Source organism: Marmota monax, unplaced genomic scaffold (genome assembly GCF_021218885.2).
Source record: "Marmota monax isolate L192 unplaced genomic scaffold, Marmota_monax_Labrador192_F-V1.1 WCK01_AAM20220418_F8-fsc00247, whole genome shotgun sequence".
NCBI lineage: Eukaryota > Metazoa > Chordata > Mammalia > Rodentia > Sciuridae > Marmota > Marmota monax.
Window position 1 is genome coordinate 1,917,602 of NW_026694880.1, and position 21,986 is coordinate 1,939,587.

The window sequence follows — 21,986 nt, forward strand, 5'->3', positions numbered from 1 at the left end:
TCCAAATACCATAATTTTATTTTCTTTTAATGCGGAATAATATTCCATTGTGTATATATACCATATTTTCTTTATCCATTCATCTACTGAGGGCATCTAGGTTGGTTACACAGTTTAGCTATTGTGAATTGTGCTGCTGTAAACATTGATGTGCTGTGTCTCTGTAGTATGCTGTTTTTAAGTTCCTTTGGGTATAGACCTAGGAGTGGGATAGCTGGGTCAAATTGTGGTTCCATACCCAATTTTCCAAGATTCTCCATACTTCTTTTCATATTGGCTGCAACAATTTGCAGTCCCACCAGTAATGTATGAGTGTGCCTTTTTCCGTATATCCTAGCCAACATTTATAGTTGTTTGTCTTCTCAATAGCTGCTATTCTGACTGGAGTGAGATGAAATTTTAGAGTAGTTTTGATTTGCATTTCTATAATTGCTAGAGATGTTGAACATTTTTTTCACATATTTGTTGATTGATTGTATATCTTCTTCTGAGAAGTGTCTGTTCAGTTCCCATTAGTTGATTGGGTTTTCACTTTTTTTTTTTTTGGTGTTAAGACTTTTGAATTCTTTATATATTCTAGAGATTAGTGCTCTATCTGACATGCGTGTGGTAAGAATTTATTCCCAATTAGTAGGCTCTCTCACCTCACTGATTGTTTCTTTTGCTGAGAAGAAGCTGTTTAGTTTGAATCCGTCCCATTTATTGATTCTTGATATTAATTCTTGCACTATAGGAGTCTTATTAAGGAAGTTGGGACCTAATCCTACATGATAGAGATTTGGGCTTACTCTTTCTTCTAATAGATGCAATGTCTCTGATTTACTTCCTAGGTCCTTGATCCACTTTGAGTTTTGTACATGGTGAGAGATAGGAGTTTAATTCTATTCTGTTGCATAAGGATTTCCAATTTTCCCAGCACCATTTGTTTAAGAACCTATCTTTTCTCCAATGTATGTTTTTGGCACCTTTGTCAAATATAAGATAACTGTAATTGTGTGGTTTAGTTTCTGTGTTCTCTATTCTGTACCATTGGTCTACAAGTCTATTTTGGTGGCAATACCCTGCTGTTTTTGTTACTATTGCTCTATAGTATAGTTTAAGGTCTGGTATAGTGATGCCACCTGCTTCACTCTTCTTGCTGAGGATTACTTTATCTAAAATGAGTCTCTTATTTTTCCAAATTAATATCATGACTGCGTTTTATGTTTGTATGAGGAATGTCATTGGGATTTTGATTGGAATTTCATTAAATCTGTTTAGTACTTTTAGTAGTATGGTTATTTTGACAATATTAATTCTGCCAATCCAAGAACAAGGTAGATCTTTCCATCTTCTAAGGTCTTCTTTAATTTCTCTCTTTAGCATTCTGTTATTTTTGTTGTAGAGGTTTTTCACCTCTTTCGTTGATTCCCAAGTATTTTATTTTATTTTTTGATGCTTTTGTAAATAGAGTAGTCTTCCTTGTTTCCCTTTCAGAGGATTTGTCACTGATATACAGAAATGCCTTTGACTCAACCCCATGGTAATTTTTGGTGGAGTTTTCTTAGAGTTATTTGCCACAAGAATATCACTCACTAATTTCTTTCTTTGTGTCAAGAATTATATTTGAAAAAAATTGTTATTGTTATTCTTAAGAAAAACCAGATGAGGCTTGTTATTATCCCCAAAGAAAAAATAGTACACATACTCCAGGACATTAAGAGTCTTGTGTGGCATGTTAAGGATCTAGAATTTCATTCTGTAGAAGACTGAAAGTAATTGAAGAATTTTAAGTAAGGGAATAGCATGATCTGAGTTTCATTTTAGATGACTTACTCTGGTGAAAGAACTTGCATAAACCTTGCCACAGATGGGAATGGTAATAGAGGCTCTTTAGGAGGCTATTATAGTAGGAGTGATAAGAAGAAATAAAGGCTAGAATTAAAGGCAGTGACATTGTTAAAGGATTTCAATATTTTGTTTTATTTAATTTACTATGTATAAAATTACCATAAGACCCTTCCTCAATAATCTTCCAGGAAACCTTTACCAATATGTAAAAATGGACATGCATATAAAATCATTTTTGTTCTTCTTGCCAAGACTTCATATTATCTTTTTAGACAGTGGTGATCACTACCAGGTAAGACTGGGTTAGCCTATGGGAGTCCTATGGACTGCCACCACTGTCACTCATATATACAGCTGCCCGAACCAGCAAATAGTGTGCACCAAGTGTCATGTACATTAGCTTGGGTGTGGAAAACAGTTCAGTCCCAGCAGATGCACAGAATGACTGAGCTACAGGAATGAGTTTGGGCAACATCAATAGATTGACCATAGCTAAGCCTAGTCCAAGTTGCTGATTACAGAATCATGAACCGAACAATCATTGTTATAAGCCATTAAAATGTAGGGATATTGCCTTACACAAAGATAGCTGAGAACCAAAGTATTTATGCATTTAAAAAAATCAATAAACAGTCATTTTTACTACCATTAATGTAAAGAAATACCTTTACAAATAGCCCCTATTTTATTAAATCACTTTCCTATTCCTTTGGGATAGCCATTATCTTGAATTTTGATTTTTTAATCATTCCCTTGATAATTTTAATGTACACATGCACATATGCCTACAATATATTAGTTGGTTTGCTTTATTTCTAGATGTATAAAAATTACATCATACTCATCATCTACGATGTACTTTATTTTTTCAACATTATGTTTGCAAATTTTGTCCATACAGTTGTGACTTATTTATCTTTATTGCTTTGTAATATGGTGTATTTGTTAATTTTTTATAGATTAATATCTGTCCATGTTTTTACTAATAACATACATGCGTGTATTTGTTATTTTTAGCCAAGATAAACAGCTTTGTCATAAACCTTCCTATATAATTTCCTAGTTCAGATTCCCCAGGAGTATTTCCGAGATAAGTACATAGGATAGGAATACTTAGGGAACAGGCATGTAAATGTTCTTCTTAACATGAGCATGAAAGTGTTTTCAAAATTATCTCTATCAATTAGTATTTCCTTCAAAAAACATAATAACCCATATTTTCTATAACAATCAATGTTACAACATTCTTTAAAAGCTGTTTTCAAATCTAGTGTGAAACATTGAATTTGGGGTCTTTATTTGACTTTTATAAATGTTACTGATGCTGAATATTGTTTCATATATTACTTGGGCATAACTGGTGTGATATGATTATTACTAAATGGATTACTTATCAGATGGATTTCATTGTAAGACTCTCTCCATGTTCTTATGAAGAGATGCTTGCAAGGAAATTAAGATAACAGATTTCTTCAAAATGGTCATTCTGTTTAAACACACAAGGACTTGGCTGAGCTCTAAGTCAACTCCTACAGCATCATCTAGGATGCAGCACTCCCTAAGAGAACTGTTACAAACCTTGAATAATAAAACAGATAAAATAAAAAGCATACTGAAAAGTCTGCTTTAGGCTCAAGAAACAAAATTTGCAACCCTGACATTTAAGTTAGTAAAAAATGAAATAAGAACATCTAGCACAAAAAAGTTATCAAAAAGATTTATATAGTCTATATAACTAGTATTGACACATAATACTATGATTATGCCTAATGACACATAATACATGATTATGCCTAATCACAAAAAGTGTCCTAACCCAATAATAACATTGTCTTCTTATAGATTTTTCCACTAATTCTACAATTATAATTTTAATGTATATATGCACATATGCCTACAATGTATAAGATAGTTTGCTTTATTTCTAGGCAAGTTTAGACTAATTGTCACATTGCTTCCCTATGACTTAATTTCTTTTGTACTAGTGTATATACCATTTTCTAGAAAATATTTTTTGCTACTTAGGTCTGAAAAAAAAGGTTCAATTTTAGAAACTGAAAATAGCAATAATTGTAACTCAAAATAAAACTATGTAAACCAACGAAATCTTAAGTATATATAAAGGAACTTGCAGTTGAAAGGTTCAGGGCAGGGATAGCTTGTCACTACTGAGACAATGGAGAAGATCCAATGTCAACAACACCTCTATGAAGGGTTTCTCAAAAGCTTTCCTTGAAGAGCCATTTTAATATTTACAAGTATTTTAAGTCAGCGATGTCATCCTTATTTCTATCCTACATGTATTATGCTACCATTTTAGTTCTTTATTTTTCTCATTACATATATATATATAATTAATTATAAAATATTATTAATTTTTCTTTGAAAAATCATATTCATATAACATTTATGTCAATAAATTTTATACAGATACTTAGAAATATCTTTTGTTTTTTTCTCACTGCCATATGGTATTCACCTTCCCAAGAACTTTTTAGACTATTTAAAGGTGAAGCAGGCATTTTTATTACAAAATTGTGTAAAGACGCTTAGTGATTGAATACCTAGATTTTACTTTCTGTAATATTTACAGGGATTCCCAAATGACCTTTCTCAGTAAATAGTGATAACCTGATTCAAAAAGCCCTTTGGCACAAGAAACTTCTCCAGGTACTATGCTGAATGCCTTCATGTCAATACCTATTTCCCACAGGTAGTGTGATTAAGCTGTGGTAATAAAAGGTAGTGAAGGATTCTCTGTTACTAGTACCTTATATTTGCAGTGGTGATCTCACTGATTGCATGGCTTTAAATGCCATCACATACTGAAGACTTTCAGATTTATAACTCTGGTCAGAACCTCTCCTGTAATCCCAGTATTTATATTTCTAACCACTTTCTGAGCATCTCACTCAAAAGTTAACTTGTGTAACCAAGTTCTCAACTTCTGGGAACAATTTCTGTCTGTCCTGTGCTAAAGCTCAGTAAATAATGTTTCCTTCCTTTCAGTTTCTTAGGTCATATTAATAAGAATCATTCTTAACTTTTCTTCTCTCACATTCCATCCACAAATCTTATCAATGCCACCTGATATACTTGAAATATATAGCTTGAAGTGTTTTCAACTACTTCTAATAACTTCTACAGTTATCACACTAGGCAAAGTAACCATCCTTATGAGTCCTGGTTTATTTTAATGTCCCCAAAACAGTCCTCCCTGCTACGTTTTGCATTTGACCCACTGCTTTTCTCAAAATAGCTGGTATTCCTTTAAAACCCAGTCATAGCCTCTTTGGCTCAAAATTTCTGAATGGTTGTACATCTCAGGGTGGTCACTCAAAGTCTTTGCGATGACATTCATGACTCTGCATAATCTCACTTTCTCTTCCCAGTCTGCACTCACACGTTCTCTCTTCCTGTCACTCAGCACAGAACTGTGTTAGTTAGATTTTCATTGCTATGACCAAAATAACCTGAGCAATAGAACTCCTTGGACCTTGGTGCAGTAGCCTCTGAGGGCCAAACTTTTGCAAACTCATCCCACAAATCATTTCCAAAGACTTATGAAACACATGGTCAGATTAGTCATAAAAATGACCACACTTCTTGATACTCAATCCTGTGTTCCTCAGTTGTTGTGGCTGTGTCCAGAATACCTAATAAAGACAACATAAATGAAGGAGTTTATTTTGATTCAGAATTTTAGAAGGTCAGTCCATTTCTCTGGGCCCAAGGTGAGGTAGAATTATGGTAGAAGGGCATGGTGGAGGAACACTGCTTCATTTATGATAGCCAGAAGCAGAAAGAGAAGGAAAGGAGTTTTTAGGAAGATAAACCCTTCCATGGCATTCCGCAGTGACCCACCTCCTCCAGCCACACCCCAACTGCCTGAAGTTAACACCCAGTTAGTCCATTCAAACTAGGAAGTACTGATTGTGTTATAGCTCTCACAATCTAATCATTTCACCTTTGACATTTCTACATTAATGCAGGTGCTTTTGGGGGATACCTCATATCCAAACCATAAGAGCTACACTGTCATGTTAATTAGTCTGCTGTGTCTCTGAAATGCCAAACACACTTTTGCAATTGCTGCTTCCTTTGTCTGGAACACTCTCATTTCTTTGTCTCTATGCCCAAATCTATATCTATATAATAGGGCATCACATTCTACTTTAATGGGAGACTTTGTTTTCTAGCTTTACGTTAGGAGAACAATATCATCCTGTGGGCTTCAGATTGTTTTCCTCATTTTTTCCAGATTAGAATATCCTAAAATCGAAAGAAACTGTGGAGCTATTGGTTTCAAAATATAGAATGTAGTCTTCTTTCTCAATTTTGTTTTATGTGTGATATTTGTTTTCCCTTAAAATAATAAAACAAAACTTTATAAATTCCCAAGTGATTTTTTGAGCATCAGTTCTGAGAATATCATTGTGATATTTTAAGGGATTAATGAATGAATGAACTGGTAGGATTTCTTTATCTTAAAATATTAAAAGAGTATAAGATGTTTCCAAATAACTATAGTAGCTGAGATAATCTGAGGGACATTTTATAAATACCAGTGTAGCAATGACTTATTAGAGGAATCAGATTTATCTGGTTTGGGTGTAATTGGTCTTTTTGAGGGAAGTAGAAAATGATAAGAGTCTCTAGGAATCAATAGAAAAGACATGCATAATATAGGGAGGACATTCATGGTGAATAAAAAATGCTATCAAGGCTCAGAAGCTGTATTAGTATATTAGAAAGTAGTTTAACTTGTTTCACTTAATAATAGTCTTTAGTTATAGAAGGTTCACATGAAATGGGATTCACTGGATTCATAATGTTCAATAGCCAAGATTTTTCAAATATTTCTTCTTATCTACCATAACATCCATGGAGAAATATTTGCCCCTTCTTGTATACTATTTTATTTCCTAAATAGAACAACTTAGAAATGCTTACTAACATGTATTGTTGGATACAATATTGTCAACTTTTATCTTAAAGTAGTTTTCAAGTAATTGGAGTGTTTAATAACCTAAAGAAAAGGATGCCACTAACTGCCAAGATAAAACTCTCTTTTAAGCAAACAATTTTAAAAGTCATTTTATAGAAGGAGGATGCCTTATTGAGAATACATGCTAAAAATTGAATAGGCAATAACACTATGTCCTCATATTCAAAAAGAAGACATTCTTTTCAGAGGTGAAATCTTTCTAAAGGATGAACTATGTTTATGGTTTTCTTACAAATTTCAGAGTAAAAGAAGAAATAAATTATTACAATATGCTCATATACTCTTGCCATGAATGTGGTTTGGTTTAACAAAATGATATTTTGAATTTGATTGAAATGATCAATTTCAAAAAACAATTTAATACTTTCTTGAATATATTGTGTATTGCTCAGTGTTCTCTATGTATTCATTAAGTCATGTTCATTAGTTGGATGTGTCTGCTCCATCAAAATGGTCTTAAAGTGTAAATACCCTTATTAATATGATTAAACCAGGTTTCCTGAGGTGGTTATTATCCTGACATCTCTATTTCCTTCATTTTACTTTCAGCCTTCCTGTAATTTTAAGTTTTAGGTGTGCTTTTTTTGAATAGCATCTAAGTATTTGTTGAAATTATTTTTAAATTTCATATGCTCTAGTGATCTTTTCAGTCTGTTTGCAATAAATATTATATATCTGGATTTCTTTCTTTTTTTGAATCTGATTTCTTTCTACAGTAGTATTATACATACACTCTTTCCCCTTTTGTTTTTTTAATCTTTCTTTTTCTATTGGTTAAATTGGCTGCATTTTATCATATTGCAATTATCCCCTCTGCTGGTTCAAAACAGGGTCACAAAACCACAGCTTAAAGGCCAAATGCCACCCACCACTTGTTTCTGTGAAGAAAGTACTACAGTAAAGTAATGCAGCTACACTCAATCATTTAGATATTTTCTAAGACTGTTTTCAAAATACAGAAGCAGAATTAGAATAATTGCAACACAGACAAGAAGACTTTATTAAATATTTTAATATTTATTATCAGGCTTTTATAAAAAAAAAGTTTGTTGATCCTGATTTAGAAGATACAGATGTCTTCTTTATTTTCTTTTTCATGTGAGTGGTACTCAGCACAGAACCCAGTTTCATGCATGCTAGTTAAGTGCTCCATCACTTAGCTACATCTCCTGATCTTTCATTTTTGTATTTGAGACTTTACCAAGAATTCTGAGGATAAATCATGTTTAATTATTATCATTAGGTAAAATATAAAACCTATGTTATCAACCCTCTACCTCCCAGCATGCATTCTAAAATTGTTCTAAATTAGCTCTATTTAATTCTATTTCAACACTCTTTAACATTGCTCTGTTTTTCTAATCACAATTGTTAGCAATTGTTATTTTTTTATCTACCCCCATGTTACCATATTCTTAATCATTACTTTTGCATATATTTCATTTTGGAGTCGATTTTCTTCTTTTCTTAGGCATATCAGTAGCTTTAGTGTTAATGATAAATTTTCAGTTTTGTTTGCTTGAATATATTTTTATTTTTCCCTAGTTTTTCTTTAGCCATTTGAAGATAGTTATCTTCCTGTTTGAGGTGAGTTTTGATTGAGAGGTCAACTGTTAGTCCAAAAATCATTCCTAATTCTTTAGAATATTTATTAAACAAATGTTGTAACTTCCTTTGATGCTCAGAACTTCAGGGTTTTTTAAATATTGATTCTTACTTTACCTGTCTCAATCCTTCCTTCTGGATAATTTTTTTTTCAGATCTACCTTCCAGCTCACTATTTATCTTTTCAATAACATCTAAAACACTATTTATCATATCCCATAGAGTTTAAATTTTTTCCTTTTAAACACTTTTTATTTAAAATATTTTTATACTTACTTGTTTGTAATCTCTTTTAAAATAAAATACACAAAGATGCTTATTATCTCCTATATTCAGTAATAAAATAAACAGGTTGTTTATGAGTTTGGTTCTGCCCTTTGTTCTTTTGACTTTTATGATAGCTTCTTTGTGCATTGCTTGGGTTGTGAGTTTATATTTCTTGGCATATTTTCAACAGGAGTTCCCTGGAGCCTGGGTTAAAGGTACAGGCCCCCAGAGAGGATTTGCATTTTCTTCATCCAAATCCTTTTTCAGCTTCACCAATAAGATCAGGGACTTTTAAAAAATCAAGACTATGTCATGAGCACACACATAAGTATATAAGTCTGTGTAGACATCTCACATTGTGTGATTTCTGGTTACAAATCATGTGAATATCCAGAATGATATTCTCCTCCCACACCCAAGAGCCAAGACAAATTTCCTTGTTGTCTAGACCTTCCTGATTTCCGGATTTATGTTAATGTCTCTGATCTGATTCCCTGCTTTGCATGTCTATACATAAGGCTTTGCTTCTGTCCTTAAAGCATGATCATTAGAAGCACAGCTCCAGGCCAGAGAGGCCATGCTCCTCAGCAGTCTGTGAATTCAGCATTCATTCACTCTGCTGGATGTCTACTCTGGCTTCTCTGAAATTACTCCTTGTCTTTAGCAATTTCATTTTTCCACAATCTTAGAACAGTTTTAAAAAACATACACACACACACACAAGTGTGTGTAAATGTATGTTTGTGTATCTCATTGAAAAATATAGTGATTTCCATATAGTCTAAACTATCTTACTGACTTTGTACACAGGTTTAAGAACTGTTTTACTCTGGGCTTTTTCTGTAGGTTCTTGCAGGAAAATAAATACAGTCCACCATTTTAAGCAGGTTCTACTATATTTCCCAATTTAGTGGTATCCACAATGAACTGAAAAGAAAAACACTGCTCATACCCCACTAAACCATCCTGTTTCAAGACTAGCTGAAACCTGAAGTTCTTGTGCACCATTAGCACTCTTCCCCACCCCACCCCCATACACACACACACACACACACATACACACGTACACACATATATATGTGTGTATATATGTATGTGTGTGTATACATATGTATATAAATAAAATTTTCAGAATTTAAGGCTACAACACTTTTGCAATCCTCTCCCCATTGTGCCTTTGTTGATTTTTAGCCTAGCTGCTCAAGGAAAGTTGAAACTCAGATGCAAAGGTTCAGGTATATGTTTTAAATTTTCTGAAAGTATCTTTGTGATTTTTAAAGGCTCTATGTGATCTGATTTCTTCTTTGAAATCTCTGTCTTTGTAATGACTTTAACAAATATTATAACAGACTTTGGAATTTTTGCAGAACCCTCACTCTTTATAATTGCTAACTTAAATATAGTTTTGTTTTCTATCTAAATAAGAAAAAATGCTGGCATTGATTTTTACTTTCTCTTCAATTTTCATCTTAACCAAACTTGATAAAACACAGATGTATACATATGTACTTAGTAATGTATATGCTTTATCAGCAAAGATATCTTCACTTCTAACTTTAAAAAGTTCCAGGCCAAAAGGTAAAAGAAAAAGGGAAAACAGCAAAACAGGTAATTTGAGATGCAATCTGGATGATAAATTGAGCACTTGACTGAACTGTTATGAGATGGTTGCTTGTGTTTAAGAATGAGGATTTCTTCTGTCCTGAGTGGAGTTGTAGCAGAAGCTAATTATTCATTGTAAATGTCTTGAGAGATGACATTTGCCAGACTGTTAAGTAGCCAGTAGAAGCTGACTCACATGCCAATACAGGAATTAGAAAAGGATACTTCTTGAGTTGAGAAAAAAGAATTTTGGGTTTTCTGTTTTCTTTAGTTCAATATTGCCTATTTTTTTCTTAGTTTTAAAACACGTGAGTATTTATTATTTATGGCCTTCTATTTCCAAAATGGATAAGGATCATTTTATAAACAACAATAACAAAACACATGTAAAGCAGAAAAATGAAAATATATAAACAAACAACAGTACATTAACTATCTAACCAGATATGAATTTTATCTGTTAAAATAGGTCATTATTCTGATTTCTGATGAGTATTGTAAAGTAATACTAAAAATTTATTATAATAGTTGAGAATGTGAGTATATAATCATATATACTTTTAAAGAATGCAAAAATAACAATGCCAATTATCTCCCTTCTTATATGAAAAAGTATGAGGCATTTTTCATTGTAATTATTTTTCACTATTATTAATATTTCTTTGTTGTTTGAATAGATCAAGAAAATCTGTGGTTCATGAATTGGTGCTTTGTCTATTTAATAGTGACTTAATTATTAAAATATTTTTTTAAATTGTGGTAATCAGAAGTAATATATCAAATCACATAATTCAGAAATGTTTTACATTTGAGAAATATTCTTATACTCTACATTTATGGTATAAATACATTTTATCTTAAATAAAGAACCAAATCAAGCACAGCAGAAACTTGCATTTCAATTTTAATGTATTTTAAAATATATTTAAACAGCATATTTAAAGAATAATATAATAGACTTCCATTTCTTATTCTCTCAATGGTACACTATTAATTAAAAATATATTACTTAATGTACCCCAATATAGTTAATAGCATATTCTGTAAGATAAACTGTACTTTAAAACAATATTGCAATATACCTGAATTACAAACAAACCAAGAATGATTCTGAAAACATTGCTAATATAAGATTTGTTTGAAAGATCCAAAGGAATGATTAATAAATGGTGTTTTAGAAATATTTTCAGTGAACTGCAAATAAGCCTAACCATAGAGCCACCATAAGTAGCAAATTATCAGTCTAAAGGTCATGCTTCCAAACATCAGTGTTTGTTAAAGAAAGGCCTTTAAAAGCATTTCAACAGAGAAAATAAATTATTTTCTAAGGGAAGAATACTCACACCAGACACACACATATACACACTCACATACTCTCACACACAACATAATCTTCCCATTTGAAATTATTTGTGCTTGAAGGAAGGTTTACAAAATCCCTTTACAAAAAGGTTTTCACTGAGCTCATTCTCAAAGATATGAAAAATGGATTTCAGCTGTTCTTTCAAAATGGCAATTTTGTCAAAGCCATTCTGGGATTTTTGGTAATTTCCTTCAGTTTAGTTTCAGTGCTTTTACTCCAAATAAAATCCCTTGCATCACATCAATCAGCAAACTCAGTTATAAAGGAAGGCTAAAGAAAATGGCTCTGTTGGCATCCTTGGCCCCAGCACATTTTATGCATGCAGTGACTCTTGTCTGTAGGGAGAGAAATGGAGCACATGTAAATGTTTCTTTATTTTGGACTAAGTTTTTAAATCTGAATAAAAAAAAATCTGCAGCAGTAGTGTTCTAGATAATAGGCAGACATGATTTATTTGAGGTAAGAAGGTTGTTCTACAATTTTTTTAGTGTTAACTTGGAAAGTTATGGACACAGGCTGAAGCCTGTCTCCACAGAATTCCTGAAGCTTTGAGCTCCTTGCAAAATCTACAGTTCACAAGCCAAGAAGAAACATGCTCCTACAGTTACACAAATTTTGTTAAACCAAATGGTTATAACAATTATGTGCAATCTTTCAGCTTCTATGTTCTGCCTACCCTTTATTTATTCAAATCCAGTTCAACATTTCACTTTATCTAATGAAGCAGAAAGTGTAAAAGAAAAATTATGTTTATCCAAGCATTTTTTGTTTGGGTTGTTATTTTTTTAAGTTTTATTTCTAAATAAATATCCTATCATAGTTTTCATTGGCACAATGTAACCAAATGCATTCAATTTCCTTCAACAATATTAAACAGTCAAAGGAGTTCTGTTTAATCTCAAAAAATTATATAAAAATTGTATGAGGAAAAATGTTGAAATGGAATGAAATTGGAGTCAGCATGCTATATAACATTAGTGACCTATATAGCAGATTTAACTGATAAGGCATCCACAAAGGAGAATATATACCTTTAAATAAATAAAAATGACTATATACATGATATTATACATAGGAAGAGAGATGAAATGAGCCAGACTAATTTTAGGAAATTCCCCTTTTGTCTGCTTTTTATTGCAGCCATAAACCTTAATACAAATCTTTTATTATTGCCATAATTATTTAATATTAGTGGCAGCCACATGAGCGTACTACCATATTTCTGTATTTTTTCAAAATGACATTGGAGCTGTCATCGAAGTACAGAACAGAGATGGCATTTAATTTGGTTGGAGCACAACAAGGCTTTGGTACATGGTCAGGAAACATCAGATGAACCTGAGAAAGGGAAAAAAAAATGTCTTTTTAAGAAATAGGGTAAAGAGACATTTGTTTGCAGCTTTAAAGTAATATGCTTGTTTTGTCATCCACCATCAGGCACACCCTTAATTTGACTAACTTTCTCTTACTATGTTCCATGACTGGTGTGGGGTTGGGGCTGGTAGTGAAGGATGTATTCTTAAGCACTAACACCAAGAATCAATGTCCCCGTTCTAATTAAGCAGGGGTGGGAGGCTTGAAAATAGTCCATCAAATAAAGAAAACTCTCTCTTCAGTGGAAATTTCCTGGGGAAAGAACATGACAACTAGCACTGAGTTGCTTTTAGTTGAAATGACAATTTCTATTCACATCATGAGAAATATGTAAGCTGTAAGTACAAATCAATGAAGACACACAGTTGGACTGCAGAAATATTTAAATGTATGGAATATTTTTTAAAAGGATAATTAAACAATGAGTCATAAATGTTATGTCAACTCTTAATTTTCCATGTTGAAGGAAGAATAAAAAGAATAAAAATCATAATGAAATGAAGTCCAGATATAATCCAATATTTGTTTTAAAGCAATGGTTTCAACTCTTCACAGAATTTTTTATCAGATTCACTAAAGTTTAACATCATTGTATGTTCTTTCTCCCCTGCCCAATCCTAGACAAGTGCTCCAAGAAGCAAGCAAAGCTAAACCAGAAGCAATGGGACCAGATACTTTATAAATTGAGTATCCATCCCCTTAGAAGCCTAAAAAGGTGGCCATACATGAAAGTGAAGTGCTTAAGTAAAGGATTCATGCTCATTCTGATCAGACTGGCAGTTTGCCTGTGAGTTGCAATAATCGAGCAAGGAGCCAGAACGTGCCTCCCCCCTTTCCCACCCACTTCTGGCCCTTCCCCCAGAGGAGTTTATGGGAAGTCCCTTTGATGAGTCTTAAGGGATCTACAAAAAGCAAATGCAGCCTCTTGGAGTTTGGCTGCATAATTCTCTGGCTGAAATGATATAGGAGCCCTGCATGTGGACAGAAACAGCAGAAAAAATGAGGTGTTCTGACATGAACTTGAAGTTTCCTAAGACCTCACAAAACTAAAAGTTGGACAGCTTCTACGAATTTCAGATGCAGCTTGTGTCCCTCATCAGCTTATCTTCCATAACCCACACATATATGATGGATAACCCACACGTTTCAATGGCCTTGGCAGCCCCACGAAGCAGTCACTCTGTAAAAAACGGATTGTTCTTGAATGATTTCTCAAGTCTATTAGTCACAAACATGCTTTCTTTTAACAACAAACATGCCTGTCTTCTTGTTTCATGTCCTTCATAGAACAAATGAAGAGCATGAGCAACACCAGGAAAAAAAATATATCAAGCTTCCCATGTCTGCTCGAGTTCTGCAGAGACTGATGTCCTACACCCAGGACAGCAATGCAGTGCAAGGTCTTCTTCCAAGTTCATGTCAAATCTTTTCTAAATGTTTATTGCTCAACATTGACTTTTAGACTTCAGCCTTAAGACTTGCAATAATAATTATCTATTATAGGAAAAAGATGAGAGAAGGGAATATTTGATAAAGGCTTTCTGCCAATAAGCAAACATTGCTTGGCCTGAGGGGAACTTTGATATAGATAAATACATATCAAAGGAAGAAAAGTTATGCAGTTATTGAACTAACAATAAAAAGGGGCAAAGAACTTTGAGAGAAATTAAGTGACATTACTTTATAAGCAAATAGGAGCTATTTCTTCTGTGACTCTACAGAAAGAAGGCAATTGTGACTGTCCCTTCAAAAGGTGAAGCTGCAGCATGCCCCTGTCTACTGGTTGAGGTTTGGTATGTATGACACACTGTCTTTGCAGACCCTGCCTACTTCCCAACTACCCAAGAAGTGCTATGTTATATCAAGAAGAGTGTGCATTTATAGACAGCAAAGGTGAAGGCACTCCCCAGGAACTCACTCTATACCTGAATTTTGCACTGGGGTAATCTCATTAAAAGAAATACATTTGTAAATGACAACCTACCAGAAATACATGTTTGTTTTATATGTTTCTTTCTACCCCAAGGTTATTTCCAAAATTTTTATAATGCCCATATTGTAGTTGCCATCAATGAGCATTTCTGAATCCTAATTATTTTGTATCATTTTATGAAGTTAATGAAGATGCAAGTAAAACATCAGTGCATTCAAGTATTTGATCTGTCAGTTTATATGTATATATTAATCCTTATTCAGGAGGAAACTGGGATACTCCTTATACTGGCTTTAAATTTTAAATTAATTATGGGGAAAAAGTCAACATTCTAAAGTCAATTTCTCTCAAATTCTAAGAGTACTATCATTATTTTTTGGTAGGGGTCATAAACCAGCCTCACTCCAAAGAAAGGTTTTTTTCCCTAATATCCATTCCTCTCTGTTGCCATCCACCAAGCAGCTCTACTTCTAACATTAATTCTTGATTCTAAAGTAGTGTGTGTTCCACCCTTTTCCTCCTACATACATAGATATATAAATCTCATAATGATCCAAACATTGAGTTGGAATCATATCACATAATCTAGTATACACTCTGGGAACCTCATAAGATACATCTGATTCTCGAGAGGTTTTATACGTTTGTTAGAGATGGTACAATCAGAGACCATCAAAAGTCAACACCACTTCACTATATTGTTCACCAAAATAAGCCTAGTTACTAGAGATTTAAACACCGATAATTTTCTGAGAGTGTGGAAGAGGAAAAAGGAAGATCATTTCCACTTTAAAGATTACACAGGAAGAAAGAGAATGGGGCTGGGGAGAAAAAGGAGGAGAGAGAGAGGGAGGACTGGAAAGAAGGAAACAAGAAACGGCAATCAGTCTCCTACTTAATACCTTATTGAAGAACTGTAATAATACTAAAGAATGTTATAGGACATCCTTCAACATTTAAAGCAAAAACTCTCAGATGAAATTCAGCACAGCTATTAGTCAATATTTTTGTAATGATTACTAATGAATTGTTCCGTTAAACACAGTTCCCTGGGAACCTGCCTAGTTAGTCATACTGTGTAGTGAAGAAATTAGTGCAGAGGATCGCTTCACATGATTATTCCAATATTCCCAACTAGATCCTTCCCTGTTCTGTAATACTTAAGCCACTATATCCACAGTTGTTACCTTAGCTATAAAAAATAACAAGGGATCTTGGGAAGATATCCTAATGCATTGATGATTATGAATGGACAACTTTTCTTTAAAACAACATTATATTGTGCTTTCATGATGTGAATCTGCAATCTGTGTATGGGGTGAAGGTGGGAGTTCATAACCCACTAGAATCAAAGTGTGGAATATGATATGTCAAGAAATTTGTAATGTTTTGAACAACCCACAATAAAAAATTAAAAAAAAAAAAAAAAAAAAAAAAACATTATATTGTGCTTTCATTATAAACCATTTCAATCCTACAAAAACAGAGCATACCAAAGTCTGAACTATAGCATGGTTGGTGGCATTCATGTGAGCATTAAGTGGAAAAGAACATTCTCCATCACAATAAAATGCAGCATATCCTTCTGGTGCTATAATCCAGTCCTGAAATGCACAGAGAAAAGAGAAAATAAAATCACCTACTTGAAAATAAAGACTCAAAGAAGTTTCATCTGAATAGGTTTTATTTCTTGATCCAACAAGCATTCCAATAGGATAGCCTCTCCCACACACTTTAATTTTAAATTAAAATTTACCAACCAAGTATAAACGTGTTTGCAAGAATTTGTCCTCTTCTCATTTCTCCCAGGAGGTTGCTATGTAAGACATTTATAGCATGCATTAATCCATGTATGTATTCATGAATAAAAACATAATCATGAGATAGCATTCTAAATATTGTTTAAACAGGAAACGATGAACTCCACAAAGTTCAAGTGAACCAGAAAGGATAAGACAAATAAACTTAATTGAGATAATTCTCATTATTTCTTAATAATTCATTCCCCATTTTAGAAGTCTGACAACTTCCTAAAGCTTTAATATTTATTCCATGTGCTATTTTTCTTTTCATTCTTGCATTGACTTTATGGACCCCTTAGAAGAAATAAATTGGAACAAATTCCTTAAAACTATACATGAAAAATTTCAGGAAGCTAAATCATTGGCAATGCAGAATTGTTGCCCTGAATTTTCTCTCCAGAGAAACAAAACTTAGTGTAAATGTAAAAATTATTGTGATATTCATGTTGAAGGTTTATGAAAATTTTGTAAATGTTTACATATTAATATTATTTATTAATAAAATTGTTGTATGTTGAGAATCCATTGTAATAGAATATTAAAGGAAATATAACAAAATAGTTTTTAATGACTATTCTATTTTATTTTTAAGTTCTTTTCACACAGAGCCATTAAAAATTATTTTGGTTAAATTCTCTTCCTCAATTTAGTTATGAAGCATATTTTAACAACAATATGATTTTTTGTTTTGTTCTGGGGACTAAACCAAGGCTCTTGCTTCTGCTGAGAAAGCATTCTACTACTGAGTTAAATCCCTGGCCCTTCTTATTCTTATATTGAAATGTGGTCTAAGTTTCCCAGGCTGGCCTTGAACTTGCAATCCTCCAGCCTCAGCCATCTGAGTAGCTGGGATGATAGGTGTGTACTACCACACCCTGTTACTAATAATACATTTGTAAGTGAAAAAAACATCTCTTTTATACATCTACTTTATGACAGAGACATTATTGATTATAGTTCTGTTTTCTAGGCTGATAGTTTGAGAACCTAAGAGTACTAATCTGAACTAATATGTTACCCATTTTCAATTTAAAGTTGGGGGTATTTAAACAACACTATTCTTTTTTTTTCAATTCCTAAATATTATAGACTCATACTTCTTTTCAGATAACTGCATTATACCATAAAATATACTTATTATGCATCAAGGGTGAAAGCAAGCCAAAGGGAGAAATGAAAATTATGTGGATAAAATATATCCTGAGGAGTCATTCAAAATGATCAAAAACTATACTTGGAAAATTACTGACAAAGATCGTTGACTTAAAATCCTTACCTGCCATCCCAGGTCCCGGAAACTCACATAGAGTTCATGCTTCTTGCAGGCTTGTTTTTGTTCACTTGTATTATAATCTGAAGATTGTTTTAAAAATCACATATTATATAAATGGCTGAATATCAGGTATACAATATTTCTTTTATAAGATTGCTGTTACGATTTTAAAGGGGTTATATTTGAAGATTTAAATTATCAGTTTGAATCCTAAAGCTAGAGCCAATGACAAAACACATGCATTTGAATCATGCTACATGTTCTTTCTTCTTTTGTAAAACCTAGACAGTATCTTCTGCCCTATATGTTACCACCTGTATGACAGGGCATAACTTTGTGATTGCCACTCATGGCATACTAACTGTTCAATATGTGTTCATTCATTAATTTAGTCATACATGATATATTTTTCTATAATAAATATTCTTACAATATTTTTTAACATCTTCCATCAAGCAAACACTAGGATCTTACTAGTTGATTTTATTTTAATATAAATTCATTGTACCTCCAAATTGAGCTTCTGATCATTCCTCAAAAACCTGTCCACTTCTAGAGTTCTCCATTCTTGACTGACATCAGTTGCCCCAGGCATAAAAACCAAAGCAAAATTAAAAGAAACACCAGGAGTCTAAACACATCTTTTGTTTTCACTTTCACATCCAGTCTGTCCAGGCATTTTATGAGCTATTTTTAAATAGATCCAAAATCCACCCACTCTCCTCACCTCCATCATTGCTTCCATTACAAGCCACCATTTCTAGCCTGAATTACTTCAATATCCTCAGTGCTAGCCTCCCTGCTTTTGCCTTTGCTGTCCTACAAAAAAAAAAAGTCAAGTGGGTCTTATAAAAAGTAAACTTTATTGTGGAACTTCCCTGGAGGAAGTCCCACTATGTTCCCATCTCAGGGAGAGTGAACTGTTCTTACAGTGGTTACAAGGCTTTATTTTCAAGTCTTTGCTTAAACATCATTTCAAGGAGGCCTTCATTGACTACTCTATTAATGTTGCAACCCTAAACCTGATACTCTTGATTTTTCTAATCTTATTCTATTTTTTCCCCCATTTCCTTTACTGTGTTGTCAAATGCTAGCTATGATGTTCACTCATTTATTATATAAACTGCTGCTTGTCTGTTTTCTCCTACTAGAATGTAAATTCACCAGAGCAAGAGTCTTATTTGGCTCTGTGTAGTTCACTGACATATCCCTGGGGTCTGATACAGTAAGTGACACACAGTAGGCATTCAATAAACATTTGAAGGATTAATAAAACAAATTTCTCAGTATTCCAAAAATTATTTTCATTACATATTTTGGAATGTAATCTGGAATACCCATAATATTTTATAATTGTTTAAAAGGTAAGTATAAATGCAGAACTCCAATCTTGCATTGTAAAATACTAAAGAAACATAGAACTTTATGGAACATTTTTCTATGTTGTCTTCTCTGGAACATATTCATGCTTTATACAAATAACATCTTAATTCACTTCGATTGTTTCTAATATGAAATATGAAAGAGAAAAAAATATTTATTTCAAAGAAAGTTTGTGTTAAGGTGCTATCTGCCTTTTTAATTATTCAAACGTCAATAAAACCAGAGATCAAATGGGGTCCATCATGGGGGGCCCTGTTGTCTGCCATTCCTGGATCCTTCAAATAATCTTTAATATCAGTCTAGGAAACAAGAGAGTGATTAAATTTTGAAATTGAGGATTTTAAAATTTCTAGATCAATTATTTCTACTGTGCAATTGGAACAAATTTTAAAAGTAAATAATAAAAAATGGAGAAAAAAGAAATTATTTGAGACTTGGTACTATTGTTCTTCAGGGAAAAGTCTCCCTTAATCTAAATAATATCACAAAGAATTAACTTTATTCAGGCAATGGACAACTGTACTTTAAGCATGAAATGGATAAGTATATATGAAAAGCCATAAACTACATGCATGGTTATTTGAATTCCATGTTTATAAAAAAAGAAAGAAAGTAAAACTTTAAAGTCCAAATATATCTGTTCCATCAATGCAGCTTTCATGCAGGCTAAGTGATGTATATAATGTAACATCACATAAAGGTAACAAGCAATGAAATTTATAATGAAATCTGGTTCCAAGAGTCTGATTTCATAGAGTTAGGACCATATGCTTATTCTGTCAGAAATAAAAATTAATGGATATCGAGTGAAGTAAATGTTGTACCCAAACCAGCAAAGTCTGCAGTTAGATTTACAATAAATGACTGGCAGAATAAGCTGTGGGATAAAGGGCAAGTAAATTAGATTTATATATTTAAAAATATTAATTGGCAGCCCTTAGGAGATTAAAATGAAATGGAGATAACTCTATTGTTGATGAACCTGTCTACAATAAAGTCATACCTGAAATTACTAAAATGTTCTGTTGCCACAGTGGATCCTAGAAAAAGTACACTAACATGCCTCAAACAAAATGCAGGCATTATAGTATAGCACTTTCCTGTTTTTTCCCCCCTTAATGGTAATAATGTCCAGAAAACAAAGCAAAAACATTTAAACTATTATTAGAATTTTATGCAAATTTCTTTGTGGCTAATTTCCAGATGCAGTATAAATTTAATTTTTTCTACTTTTTTATTGGTGTATTATAGTTCTACATATTGTTGGGCTTTATTGTCACACATTCATATCTGACTTTAAAATATTAGAAAATATGAAAAAGAAAGATTTGGACATAAAAAGTGGTATTAAAAATGAAATCTGCATAGACATTAAGACGCATACTAGTTCCTGAGAAAACAAATAAATGTAGTCTAGCCTCGCTAAGAGAACAACAGACAATAATTAAATCCAAAAAATTCCATCTATCAACATTGGTCTCAAAATAGTATTAGTTTCTTCAGGAGGTAAAACAAGAGAGAGAGAGAGAGAGAGAGAGAGAGAGAGAGAGAGAGAGAGAGAGATATCATGCATTCAAAATAGAATTTAGCATTTAAGCATCACAACAGCTTTACAGCAAGACAGGATGTTAGTTTTCTCATTCCCAGTGCCCAAAGGGAAAAGGAAGTCAGCACCTGCAGCATTAGAACAAAGGACTTTACTTGCAGCCAATGGACAATGACAATAAAGGAAGGTCTGTTAAAGAGGCACAAAAGAAAGAATGATGCTACAGCAACAGACTATTCTGTAACGTAGATTTGATATGACCTTGGGAGTAGAGAAATATGTGATAAACTGACAAACAACAGCAATCCCATCCAAAGAAGGGGATTTAAAAATATTATAGCTACTCCAGTTTATTCACCACATTCCACCCCAGCAAATTAACTGTTTGAATATATGCACAAACCAGGAACAATTTATGTTATTTCCTAATATAGGGATATCTGTGCTTGTCTAGGTATGAATGGGTGACATAAAACAGACACCCTAAACTAATAACTGTCTGGTTTATTTCCTTAATTCTGCTCAGCAAGTCATACATCTGAATGACCCAATTAACATCTTCACCTGAGAACCCACTGGAATAAAAACTTAAGCAAAATATTTAGCTTCCAATTGGTTGCAAGACTTCTAATTGAAAAATTTCCCAGATGCCTCTAATTTCTGCTTTTTATTTTTTGTTTCCATTTTTAATTTTTAGTACATTGAAATTATGCATAATAGTGGTATTTATTTTGACATATGAATAATTTTCTACATAATAGAAATGTATATAATAAATACATAAAATAGTTTTCTCCATTTCAATCCCAAGTACTATTCCCTTCCCTCCCCATTTTCCTCCCCTTGATCCTCTACTCTATTGATCTTCCTTCTTTTATTTATTTGTTTGTGCATTTCAGTTATATATGTGGAATTGGAATATATTGTGATACATTCATACATGCACATGATATAATTTCATTAAGTTCATTTCCCATTTCTTCCCCTTTGCCTCCCCTCC

The 21,986-nt window shown here is 32.8% G+C and overlaps 1 protein-coding gene across 2 annotated transcripts in view; it reads right to left on the reverse strand.

Annotated features, from left to right (window-relative positions):
• Positions 1-11,203: 11,203 nt before the first annotated feature.
• The window catches only part of Bmp5 (bone morphogenetic protein 5), a 122,232-nt gene continuing 111,449 nt past the window's right edge, over positions 11,204-21,986 (reverse strand). Inside the window, exons 5-8 of one of the 2 annotated variants that reach the window (XR_006847786.2) lie at positions 18,061-18,137; positions 16,743-16,798; positions 16,476-16,586; positions 12,876-13,013 (exon numbers count right to left, since the gene is read on the reverse strand). Coding sequence is in view for 1 of the 2 variants with exons in the window: in XM_046426714.2 (XP_046282670.1) it covers positions 12,864-13,013; positions 16,476-16,586; positions 18,061-18,137 (338 nt within the window). In the remaining variant the exon portion in view is untranslated. Of the gene's footprint in view, positions 13,014-16,475; positions 16,587-16,742; positions 16,799-18,060; positions 18,138-21,986 lie in introns of both variants that reach the window. The other variant, XM_046426714.2, reaches the window with a different exon arrangement.